Source organism: Nannobrachium achirus (assembly GCF_963921795.1).
Source record: "Nannobrachium achirus genome assembly, chromosome: 9".
NCBI lineage: Eukaryota > Metazoa > Chordata > Actinopteri > Myctophiformes > Myctophidae > Nannobrachium > Nannobrachium achirus.
This window is the reverse complement of record NC_137818.1, coordinates 57,579,337-57,592,835: the sequence shown is the minus strand read 5'-3', so window position 1 is coordinate 57,592,835 and position 13,499 is coordinate 57,579,337. Positions and strand designations below refer to the sequence as shown.

The following is a 13,499-nucleotide window of genomic DNA, read 5'->3' as shown; positions in this document are numbered from 1 at the left end:
TCTGCTTTGAGGATTTTGAGTAATCCCAACTGCACTCTCTGCACCTCAAATAGTATTGGTACCTTCTTTCACATGGTCTGGGAATGCCCAAATGTGTCATCATTCTGGAATATGGTTGCCTCAAAACTTTCAACAATCTTTAGTATCAATATCATATCTTCTCCTTCTTTATTTTTATTAAATGACGTCTCACAGTTGCAACTAAACAATATACGCAAGCGCATCTTCTTTGCTGGATTAACGGCAGCAAAGAACATGGTAGCTACCTAGCTACCTAGCACAGGCATGTACTACTATAACTCTATGATGCACTATTGTACATTCCGTGTTGGTCCGGGGAAAGGGGGTGGGTGGGGTTTCTCTTTCTTTTCTTCTCTTGTCTTGTTATTGTTTGTGTTGTTTGTCTGGAATTAGTATTTTTCTTTTGATTAATGTTTTACTATTTCTAATTCTATTCATACAGTATGTATGTCTATAATCTTGATCCACTCATGTTATGGAAAAATAAAACATAATTGATAACAAAAAACATCCAACAGATTGATCTTTTATTTGTCAACACAGGCAAACCCCCAGTAGTGCCATTCACAAGTTAACAGCATTGCAGGTCATGTGTGTGTGTGTGTGTGTGTGTGTGTGTGTGTGTGTGTGTGTGTGTGTGTGTGTGTGTGTGTACTGTATACTGTATGTTTGATGTGCTGTTGACTGTATTTCACATAAAGCCAGACTTATAATTGGTTTTGTGTTGTGCCGTGCACCAAGCTTACAATGTAACGCATCGCAAAATGCTGTTCGCTTGTATACGACACAGCACGCCGCCAAATATAAATTGGCGTAAGTGCGCATGCACAAAATCATCTCATTCGGAAAGTCTCGCCTGAAACCCAGCAACATTTTAATTTTGTGGAATGTACAGTATGACTGGTTGTAGACTGTAGAGTGAAACATTGCAGTACTAGTTGTGTGATCATGGCAAACTACAGCCATTGTCATGTCTTTACACTAAATCTGAGTTTGAATATCTGACGATGACTAAACAGTTGAACACGGAGCGAAAATGATAACTGTCGACAAGTTTAAGTGTTAAAAAATGTTGTTGTTTTTTCTGGCTAAAAACACGCATCACACTGGGGATTCATCCAGCGAAGTTCATCTCCTATCCAGAGAGGTCGGCCTGGAGTTCCTTGTTCCGACGCACCTCGGCCGCGTGCTTCTCCTGAGAAAAGGCGGGAAAAGGCGGAAAAAAAACCATTTAGGCCTAGAATTATTGAATGCTTTAGCTATTGAAAAATAGCAGATATACAAGCTCACAGCGCGGCACCGAGTGCCGCGCTGTGAGCTTGTATATCTGCTATTTCTGCTAGTCGTGAAAATGTGAGCACATCTTTGAATGTATTTTTTAAAGCGAACGTTTGTAACACAAATGATACAATATTTTGAGACGGGGGCCTATGGCCAAATACATATCAGTTTGGGGGTCCTTCACATGAAAAGGTTTGAGAACCACCGACATAGTAGTCTCTCAAGAACAAACTAACTGAGCTCCAGTTAAGTGAAACGGACCTTTTCTTTGACGATTGCTGACATAGAAACACAGGTTTTTCAAATAAACCTTAGAAGGATTCAAAAGACACTTAACTTTTTCCCTGCCAGATGTTGTTATTTATTATTGGGTTTTGTGCCAGCAAAAGCACCTTACCTTTGCGATGTTATAGACAAAGATGTATTATTTTTTTTTCATTATTATTTTTTAATTTTCTCCTTAAAGAGGTGTACCGTGGCTCTACCAGCAGTAGAGGGCAGCCTCATGCAAGTTAATGTGAAAATGGTCTCAGTAGGCTCCCGTTCGTCAAGGCAGCCTCAGTCGCTACAGAGCAATAGATCCAGAGGAAATCACATGGAAGTGTTTTGTTACTCCATTGATGCTAACGTCCAGTGGGTTTTTGAGAGTACTTTTACGGGAGCTGTTTCAACGGTACACACCCGCGCGACCCCTCATCAGTTTACAGACATCAAACCAAGGTACAAAAGAACGAGCCAAAGAACGTACAATTGGCATCGCGCCGCCGGGAAAAATGGGGCGAACGGGAACGTTCAAAGCGTTGATAGAGTTAATGAATCGGGACAAAATTCTAATTTTCACGATTTTTTAAAGATAGCAGATCTACAAGCTGTGAGATTGTATATCTGCTATTTTTCAGTAGTTAAAGTATAAAAGAATAATACACAATAGTGTGTATCCGTTCTGAATGGAATAAAACAGGCGAGGGAACTGAAAGTGAAAAGAACAGAGAGGACATACTTTCTCACGCAGTCTCTGCTTCAAGGAGTTCAGGTGAGACTGGCGGTTCTGGCTTATGACCTCCATCTTGTGGTTGAGCTTCTCCTCCGTAATCCTGCTGAAGTTGTTGTTGTCTTCCATGGCCTTGAACTGCACCTCCTTTTCATGTTCCCTCTGCTCAGCCAGATACCGAAGCACGTCCGCCTCCTGGGACTGCAGTCGGACACACACACACGCACACGCACACACACACACACACACACACACACACACACACACACACACACACACACACACACACACACACACACACACACACACACCATGTTGAGAACCAGTCACTTTAGAAGTGTAGTTTAGGAAATATAGGTCTAGGTGGCAGTCTGTTCACACTTCCAGATGACATTTCACAAAGGAGAGCTGAGCTGAGACTCCTCACGGCACTTTGGTTTCAGAACACACTGCACAGTGGTTAAAGCACTGATTGTTTGCACTGATAACTGATTCTGATACACATACCGTTACCGCTCAACCAGAGAAAAGATTTGAGTAGAAGCGTTGAAGGCCATCCAGCAGAGTAGTTAAAACAATAAGATTAGTGGCTTTTCTTTCTAAGCAACCGAAGTGAACATTTAGAAAATGCCCCCAAGACACCAATGTTTATGCAAAGTACATTCATATATTCCTAATTTAAATTGGTTCTGCATTATTTCCCTGAGGGAAAACAAATACAGATCTAATGAGGTAACATTTCCCTCATTATTAACAACTCTAATGTTGTAAATCATTTTAAAACAAAATAGTTTGGATGTAATAGGTTATCAAATGTTTGCAAATTGCACATACATCACAGGAAGTTGACTGAACCATAACAAGCGCTCTAAAATGAACTGACTTGGGAATGGCTCACAAGCCTCCCTAAAGCCCTTTGCACACAGGACAGTTGCGTTTTTTCGTTTGCAGCATGAATAAAACGCATTGGATTTGGTGTGCAAGGCTGTGCGGAATCGGCGCTGCGGATCCAAAAAGGAGTCATAAAAGGAGTGATGAGTTTTTTACCGCATGCGACAAGACGCACAAATCGAACTGGGTTCGATCATAGAGTATATATAAAATAGAGAGCGGACGAGCCCCGCCCCCACTATCATTTCAATGCAAGTGCTCAGTGGCGTTTTGAAGCAACGGCTACGTGCTAGCATGTAGCTAATCCAGGTGCATTCTGGGGGAAATTGGCCACTATTTCGAGACCACAAATGACGTCACGCTGCTCTCCGCTCACAGGAAGGATTGTCTGGAGTGGAGGGGGCGGGGCCAAAATGCGCGTTTAGGCTGCAGTTCCAACTGTGGCCACCATCGGGGCTGCTTCAAATCTAGCCCTGGGTTCTGGGGGCTTGGGTTCGATCGAGAAAAAAACGCACGGCGGCAGCCACTCGTCGCACGGCTAATTCGGAGCCGGTGTGCATGAGGTCATAGAGAATCATTGTTTAAAAGCGCCTGTGTGCAAAGGGCTTAAGTCTTTCAAGAACAGACTAACTGAGCTCCAGTTGAAAGTAAAATACATCATTTGTCAAATGAAAAGGAACAAAACAGTAGAGGGCGCTGTTTTCCCTTTTCTTTGACGATGGATAGCCAGATTGCCCTACATGGTTTCCAACCCTCTCTTTCTCCTGTCGTCCTCCTCCTCCTCCTCCTCCTCCTCCTCCTACCTTCCTCCTCTCCTCGGCAGCCTCCAGCCTCTTCTGCAGCTCCCCCAGGGAGAGCTCCTTCCTGGGAGGGGAGGCCAGGGGGCTGGTTCTATCTGGCGACGGCTCAGTGGGCCACTTCAAGATGACCTCGAACGACTGGCCTGAAAGACGCTTGTTGATCGGCTTCACCTCGATGTCTGGAGAGAAACCAAAATGAGAACCAAAATTGGCTGGCATGCATTACCTGAGTGGTGACTGGAGATGAGAATAATATGCATCTTCCTTTTCTTCCTGCCATGTTTACTTTATACTTGCGTGTTGGTGTAACACAGCGTAAATAGCAGATCTACAAGCTTGAAGATCGGCTATTATTATCAGTGTGCGACGCAACTACTGTGAGTATAATTCACTATAGCACTACCGTCCATTAAAGGACAACTTTAGTTTTTTACAACAAGGGTTCATATTTTAGATTGTAATTAGAGAAAAGAAAAAGTTAGTGTTAAAATGTTTTCATTTGCTTCGTTCTATTGTTTTATCGCGTTTACCGTGCTAAAATGTGGGGCATGCGTACGCATGGGGGCATGCGTACAAGTGGCTAAATATGTCTTTTTAGACACAATAAGCCAGCAGTTTCTTTATTGCTATTTACAGTAACACTTCTAGCCACCATAAGTCACATCCAACCATGAAAGGTTGTGTTGTATCTTGGAAATGGGCTTATTCTGTGTAAAATTACACATTTAGCCACTTGTACGCATGCCCCTAACCACTGACATAAGAATCTCTAAAACAATAGAAAGTAGTAAATTAAATAATTTTAACACTCATCTTTTATATTCTTTAATTACAATCTAAAATATGAACCCTTGTTGTAAAAAACTAAAGTTGTCCTTTAAGCTTCAATGCGGTATGACCTTCACAATGTACACAGAAATGCAGAAATAGCTACAGTAGAATCTAATATATACTTCTGCAGTCCCTGTGTGGGAGTCTTCAGTAGCTGTATCAGGGCATACAATCTAAATCCATGGCATAAACTGTAGTTTTAAACGGTGTAGATCTAATCATAATAACATTACAATTCAATACATGTGGTGATAATGAAAAGAATATGTCACAATATTACATCATAATAAATATTGCATTCTTCTCAATTGTTTGATCTCTTCCACTCTACAGAACATGGCCCTGATGCACACACTTGAATATACAGTATGACTGTCCAACATACAATAATCAGACTGAATGTACAGTAGTCTTAGTTCCCTGTCAGGATGGCTCCTCCATCTTTAAACCAATGCATTTGACCGGAGGACTTTGACCTTTGGGGCTGAATGTATCAGACTGACATGGTACAGGTTTAAAACCTCATGAACCCTACTAAGTCCCTGTTATGTAAAAGCCATAATTTGTCACATGAGATATTATGACAAATGACGAATATGCAGATGCCCACAGTCCTTAAGACAATCAGCGCTGGACAAAGAGAACTCAAAGTAAGGACTTCATTATACTTTGCACACGCTGATCAGTGACAGTCAGATTGTCTACAAGATATTCATTATATTTTCTATCATGGTCCTGTCTGTGCCCATGTTTGTGTGTCACTGTTGAGAAGAAAAGAAGTCTGGCTCCCAGTAGCAAAAAGTTTAAAGGTGACAGCATTTCGAACCGTATGGGTCTTCGTCAGACCCACAAGGCAAAACTTGGTTGTTTTTAAACATGCTTTATAAATAAAAATGTACTTGACTATGTTGATACTGTACATTTACTTGACACTATGTGTTGCATAATTATGACACTTTCCATGGCTGCATTGAAGGGTTTTCACATATGAATCCACAACAGAACATTTATTCCAGTGTGTTACTGACCTTCATGTTGGATGAGGGTGGCAGTAGAGATGGCCTGGGGATACAGACATGAACACAGTACTGACATCATTGACATCTCCTTGATCTTCTCTGTGTAGGCTGAGAAAGAAAGAAAGAAAGAAAGAAAGAAAGAAAGAAAGAAAGAAAGAAAGAAAGAAAGAAAGAAAGAAAGAAAGAAAGCTATTGGTTGAATTCATATTTGAATACTCCGTAGCTACTTTTATTTGTGACCAACAGGCCATTTTGGGGGAATTATTATACAGGGATAAAGGGCTTTGCACAGAGTCGTTGCGTTTTTTCCGTTTGCTGCATGATTAAAACACATTGGATTTGGTGTGCAATGCTGTGCGCAATCCGCACTGCGGATCCGAAAGGGAGTCATAAAAGGAGTCAATGGGTTTTTACCGCATGCGAAAAGACGCACAAATCAAACTGGGTTTGATCTGGGAAAAAAAACACACTGCCGCAGCCACTTGCCGCGCGGCAAATTTGGAAAAAGGTGTACATGAGGTCATAGAGAATCATTGGTTTCTTAAAAAAAATGAAATCGTCTTTTGTTTTCCGTGCGAAAAATCGCACCTGTGCGCAAAGCCCTTTAGGCACACAGCATCTCTGTTTTTCACATAGAATACAACAAATTGCAAAAATAGCTAATATTAAGTTTTTAATTCATATTTTTGGGAAAAAAAGTTTTGTCAATACGAACGCCAGGTTGAAAGTGATTAACAAAGCTATTGAATATTTCCAGTTCACTTCCTGCCTTTAAACGCAACCTTTTGACCATCTGAAGAGCTGAAGATGGTGATGCAGCTTTTATTTCCTGCACTCTCTTTTATAGCTCTACAGCAGAGAACAACCATGCAATATTTAATGTGAATCTCCCCTGCTGCTGCTGACTGCGCACATGCATGCAACGTTGCGTTCAGGGTGTCGAGTGGGATTGTGGTCGGTGTGTGAGTGAGTTCACCAGCTCAGCGGGCTGTTGCTTATGTAAGAGATGTCAGTAGGGCCCGATCATGACATTTTACTCGACGATTAATTGTCACATAGTCTCGCGTAGCCAGACAACTATTCCACTATCTCCGAATGCTATAGTGTCTGGAACTAAACCTCCATATATCTTAGTAACAGAAGCTGGCATTTCCATATACAGTATTCTTTTGTATTTCTATTTATGCTAAGCAGCAAGCTATATATGCTCAGATGAGTTTAATTAGGATACATTTGCGCTAATGTAAAGGCGAAACAAAAGTGGGAAGGAGGCTTTTTCGCTTTTTCGCAGATCAGAGCTTCCATTCTCCAGACTGTAAAGGAAGCTTTTGAAAATTGTGGGAGGCAACAGTCGGGCCACACAAGACTAATTGTCACACATCATCCTGATCAAAAGACCTGTCATCCTTTCTCTGCTTAGAAAAAAAACGTATTACAGTTTGAGGTGCCTTGAATATCTTTTTTTAATAGAACCTGGAACCCTTTTCTTTCATAATCAACTCTCTTTTTTCCCCCAGTGTTAATTGCCTAAGGTGTAATCCTGGACGCTACTCTCCCTCTGCCAAGCTCATGCTTCCTTCAATGCATGAGGAGTGAGCAGGCCGCTTGTTATCACCACAGGGAGGAGTTTCCCCAGTAGGATGTAGGGCGTGGAAGGAATAGGTTATTACCAACCAGTTCCTTTCCCCTTCATCAGGCGCCTCGGCTGACCAGTGGGAGGCAGTATGCAGTAGAGACCAAGATTACTGCCCTGTATTTTATCATACTGTAGAAAAAAAATCTGTTTGGCTTTTAGGCTTCGTAAACAAAAGTTTCACAGGGCAGATATGACAAAGAACTTAAATATACAAAGAAACGATTGACATATCAAATTGAAAATGGCAGATCTACAATCACAAAACGTCGCTATTTCCACTTTTTTATGTTTGAAAATGTATTTAACATGGAAATGATTATGACAATTATGCAAAGATTATTCCACATTCAGGGCTGCAGTTGCTTGTCATGGGACAGTATTATTTCACAGTGGTTTAACACAGTTGGATTAACTATGTTCATCTTATTGTCTTTTTAACCCATGTCATGAAGGGACACATTGTGAGCATGATGTGGTAGCCTATATTATATTTACAGTGAGTTGGTGAAATTTTTATTTTACAAGTAGGATTTAAAGTTGAACAGATAATTGAAGAAAGAAGATGATGTATCTGCGATAGGCTACTGACATAAATATGTAAAACAATATATGAAAAAAAAGGTTTTGATTTAATCATGCATGTTGATGATTGCTAACATTTCATAACACATTTTAACCAAGTTATCTAGCTAAACTTTTTATTCTGCTTTGTGAATACGTATTAAATCGTACAGTTGACAAGTGCACATGTGTACTCACATACGCACGCACACACACACGCACGCACACACACACACACACACACACACACACACACACACACACACACACACACACACACACACACACACACACACACACACACACACACACACACACACACACACACACACACCAGAGAAACATACAGGAGTTCAGGAAGGCAGCACTATTCCTACCAAGCAGCTGTAGCCACAAGGGTAATCTGAGTCCAGAGTTTTGCCTGGTCATGTAGTGAATTATTAAGAGGCAAAAACTGTCATCTTTAAATAACCATCACCACTCTCACGCAGCCATTTAGCATGCGCAAAGATTCCAAACATCTCTCTCACACACGCATACATACATACATACACACACACACACATACACACACACGCACTAGCTTACATAAACCTATATACGTATCTGCTGTATTGAAGGACCAGTCAGGCAGAAACCTGCTTAGGAGTTCACACACACAAACACACATATAGTGTTCATTCCTGTTGTGCACATACATGTCATGCAAAAATAGCGCATATAGGGCATTGCGTGAGTTTTTGCTATTTTCTGTAATTCTTTCAAAAAATGTCCACCTACAGGCCCAAAATAGAGATGTCAGGTTGAAACTAAGTGGTTAAAAGTGTCTTAGCTACTGTTCCTTCAGAGAGTGATGGAGAGGTCATTTTGGAGGGACAGACATCTAATGAACCCCATGAACCTGCACGTCAGAACACTGCAGCTGGCACACTGCAGCTGGCACACTGCAGCTGGCACACTGCAGCGGCTGAACACTCCATGCTCTCTTGGTTATTAGAGCATCCATATTCTGTGGCGAACATTCGCCAAAAATAATTGGCGTACATTTACAAGATCAGACCTTTAAGATCAGCTATTTTTCGTCTAAGCTACGCAGCCTATACTGTAGGAGGCCTATACAGCCCTGGGGAACTCCATTCGATGACGTAGGGTGGCTCAGTGGGGCAATGGCTCGTAGAGTGCCTCAATAGACCAGGTAAAGATAATCTGAACAGCAGACAATATTTGGAAGTAGGGCTGTCACGATTATGACATTTTACATGACGATTATTTGTCACTCAAATAATTGCGATTAACGATTTAATTGTGTTTTTGTCGTTGATAATTACATTTCTGTTTGGCCTTTAGGCTTTGAAGTTGCACATGGCAGATATGACACATAACCTAAATATACAAAGAAATGACTGACATATTTGACAACTTTCTGCTTAAAAAATAACATTGATAGTGGAAATAGCCGATCTACAAGCTCACAACGCGTCGCATCGCGACACGTTGTGAGCTTGTAGATCGGCTATTTCCACTATTTCTGAAAATGTTTGTAAATGTATGAACATTTTTCAACATTCACGATTATGACGATTATGAAAAAATATTTGCGATTATGTCAAATATTTGCGATTATGTCAAATAATTGCGATTAGACGATTATGTAATAATTGTGACAGCCCTATTTGGAAGTCTCTCAGATGGAACAGACTGCGCTCCTGCTGTCGTCCTCCTATTGGGAGATACCTAATAGAAAGGACAAGCTGACCGGTTGCCTGTTTAGGCAAAAAAAGAAATACTTTGTTGGCACAAGCCTCAGATCCTCTGGGAGGGACCAACTACGTGTGGCATAATAATTAACTAAATGCTGACTCACTGTTTTTTTTTTTTCTTTATTGATAGGACAGTAGACTTACAGGAAATGGGGAGAGGGGAGTGACACGCAGCAAAGGTCGTCGGGAAGAGGACTCGAACCCACAACACACTGTCTGGCATCAGAGCCGTGGTATGCGACTGGGCCGCTAGGCCGGCAGGCACCCTAATGACCCACTATGTTTTGTTTTAACTCTGGGTACAGTTAGTAGACCAGTGTAAAAGCAAGTCAGAGATGTAATTTGCCCTTAAACCAAAATGATCGGCTGAGCGATATAAAAAAAAAAAAAAAGAAACATGCAAGCTTCCCCTCAACAGATGATTACATTTTGGGATGAAAATGATCAGTGATTTAACCAAGGTGTTACATGGCAGAGATGTAATAGTACACCAAGGTGCATAGCATGACATTAAATGACATTTGGAACATGATTCAAGTTAGCTTCAGTTATGTTAATATCAACATTTAAATATATTTTATATTTTAATTTTGGATATGCGGTACTATAGCTTCAACGGGCAATAATAGGCTACACTGCAGTTATTATGAATTTCAGCATTTCTGTCATAATTATACAACTGTCCGACCGTCCGTTGGTCCGTCCATCCATTCTCTAGTCTAGTAGTTAGCCTACAATATGTCAGTAAGGGGATATCAATGCCAACGGCTACTTTCTACAGTCAGCCATGCTTGGTGTAAGATCTGATTAACTAAACTAAATTGAATCAGGATCAATAAGATTTACTTGACCTACTTTCTGATATACCTCCAAATCTTTTAGTCTCCCCATTACACGGTGCAAAGAAACAAATTACAGTCGGGAGGCTTAAATCTGCTTCTGCGTGTGGCCCTAGTTGACTGGCCTGATTGTGACAATGAAATGGGGTAACAGTGCTTCTACTCCTACCACAACAGACTGTCCCTGGATGTCCCTGAACCAATACTCTGTAGACACAACATCCATAACATCTACTCTACAGCATCCACATCTATCTGCTGTGTCTGACTGAGCAGGAGCCACCTGGGAAATTTGGCCCAGCCTCTCACATTTCTCATTATATTATTTCTTCTCTGGCTCTCCAATAACTCTCTCTCTCTGTCTCTCTGTCTCTCTGTCTCTCTCTCTCTCTCTCTCTCTCTCTCTCTCTCTCTCTCTCTCTCTCTCTCTCCTGCCGTGCCCCTGCAATATTATTTATCACTCCATTCCGACATGTCTCTAGCCCAATCTCTTTTTTCCCCATCTCCGTGCTCTACCTTCATCTATCTTTTATGGCTCTGCGCTGCGGTGTATTCCTCATGTTAATTTGCTGTTCAGGCGCTTGCGAGCAGCTGCTGGGATTAGTGAAACTTTGGAGCGCAGACTTTGATCAAACTGAAATACCCAGATATATGGAATGCACACTCAAATCCAATTGCCAAGGCAGGAAGCCAGACTATGTCTCTCCAGAAAATGAAATATACTTTATGGTTATATCTCAGACGAAAGAGATTATACATCATTATATCAACAAATGTGATAATGTGGGACGGGTTCATGATTCATGTCTTCCCTTCATGGCCAAAGTTGTAACGAAGAACAAGACGAGATTTTATAACAGAGTAGCGTCCAGGAACTCAGACATCATGTGACCAGTCTATGACGCCAGTACTATCAGCCAAAATGCAAATGATAGAATACTGAAATATAGAGTGATTATTATCATGTTCCACGTAGGGCATTAACGAAAAAGTCGACAAGTCGACTCAGTCGAATTCATTACACGTCGACTCCCACCAGAGAAAGTCGAAGTTGGAAAAAAAACATTCTATTGTGAAAATAGCAGAACTACATGCTCACAACGCCTCGCAACGCAAGGCAATTTCTGCCTCTGTATATTTGACAATTTGGACAATGTTTAATTTGTCATTTTAGAGGTATTAAAAGTCCTAAAATTGGCACTTTAGAAATGTGAAGATACCCTCTATACACTTAAACTTTATATTGGTTTGTTTACAGTTGAGTGAGAAAACAATGTTTCACATTAAGTTAATCATCTGGGGACCCCCTAAAATAATTGGGGGGTCGTGTGTGATGTGATGACGCCATCAAACAATAAAGTCGACTTCAACTCAACTTTTTATGGAGTCGAGTCGAGTCGACTTGCAAAAATCACAAGTCGTTAATGGTTCCACGTGCTTTTAAATCCTAGCCTGGAACCAGGCGATTCCGCCGTGGCAAGAAAAGTATGCCAGATAGTCTGGCTACTATTGAAGTAGCCTCACTACTTCAATCCAGCTGTCCATCCTGTGTCAAGTTTTTGTTGATGATGATATTAAGATCAAACTGTCTGCATTGGCATCTTTCCCAGTAGTAATCGATTATTGAAAGATCTTTTTACGGCAATGCTTGTATAGGCTAGGATCGGATGCAAACTGTCTACAAGAGGATCTGATGATGTACTGGCTTAGAAGTGTGTGTGTGTGTGTGTGTGTGTGTGTGTGTGTGTGTGTGTGTGTGTGTGTGTGTGTGTGTGTGTGTGTGTGTGTGTGTGTGTGTGTGTGTGTGTGTGTGAGTGTGAGAGAGAGAGAGAGAGAGAGAGAGAGAGAGAGAGAGAGAGAGAGAGAGAGGAGATCAGATCCAAATATGGAGATGATTGACATCATACTAACATCATAGTAATGACATCATATAGTAATGACTTCACACTGTAGATGACTGATGTCATAGTACTGACATCATATAATTGATGTCATAGACTCATAGATGACTGGTCACATAACATCATACATCCACATGGGAGCCATTTAGACAGGTTATTTTGGGGTATTTTTGACTGCAACATTAAATAGACATATTTAACTTCAGCCCCACTGATATTATCACCTACATTATTAATGTTTTCACTGGACAAAGATAAAGCAGCTACATTGATTGGCTAATAAACTAATAATGTATGTCACACAAATCCCTATATGGAGCTGCACAGATTTTTGTTTTGACAGTAATATGAAACTTGGCAATTAATGTATTATTTGTCAGCTATTGCAACCTATTTTATTGCAACCCTCATCTCCTCTTCATTAAAAAAGGATTATTAACCAGAACCTTGTACAACCCCATCTCTCCATTCATCAGGTTCACAGAAGAACAATGAAATCACAATGACAACTATACAAATGTGCTCCTCAGAGCACAGGTCTCCACCAAGGCAGGTAGGTTATTGTGGGCCAGCAATGTTTGGGTAACAGGCCGGTGTGAAAGATTTGGGACAAAGGTTCTTCCTTGGCCTCCAGGGAGTGTTCATGCAAAGTGTCATGCAGATAGGTCCAATGGTGCCGGAGATTAGCTACTCACAGAAATCTACTTGTTATAGTGCCACCATGAGGCTGATTTGAGGTCTTCTTGACCTAGAATGTGTGCACGACAATCGGATGCTGCGTTCATGATTTTGTTTAAACGCGAAAATTCGGACAGATTGCTATAGAGGTAATGTGCCGATTTGCCTGATGTTTGGATGCTTTGCACACACACACTGACACGCGGACGGACACTAGCCTTGCATAGCCAGACAATATCACTGCCAAGGGCAATTTGTCTGGCTATGTGAGGCTACTCGGCCACGCCTTT

The 13,499-nt window shown here is 41.2% G+C and overlaps 1 protein-coding gene across 1 annotated transcript; it reads right to left on the bottom strand.

Moving 5' to 3' along the window:
- Positions 1-1,156: 1,156 nt before the first annotated feature.
- LOC308291006 (stathmin-2-like) lies at positions 1,157-9,011 on the bottom strand (the record flags this gene model as incomplete). The annotated part of the gene is made up of 5 exons (XM_080732919.1): positions 1,157-1,216; positions 2,303-2,494; positions 3,988-4,163; positions 5,844-5,942; positions 8,963-9,011. 5 exons carry the CDS (start codon positions 9,009-9,011, stop codon positions 1,157-1,159), a joined length of 576 nt encoding a protein of 191 aa, XP_080589045.1.
- Positions 9,012-13,499: the final 4,488 nt, after the last annotated feature.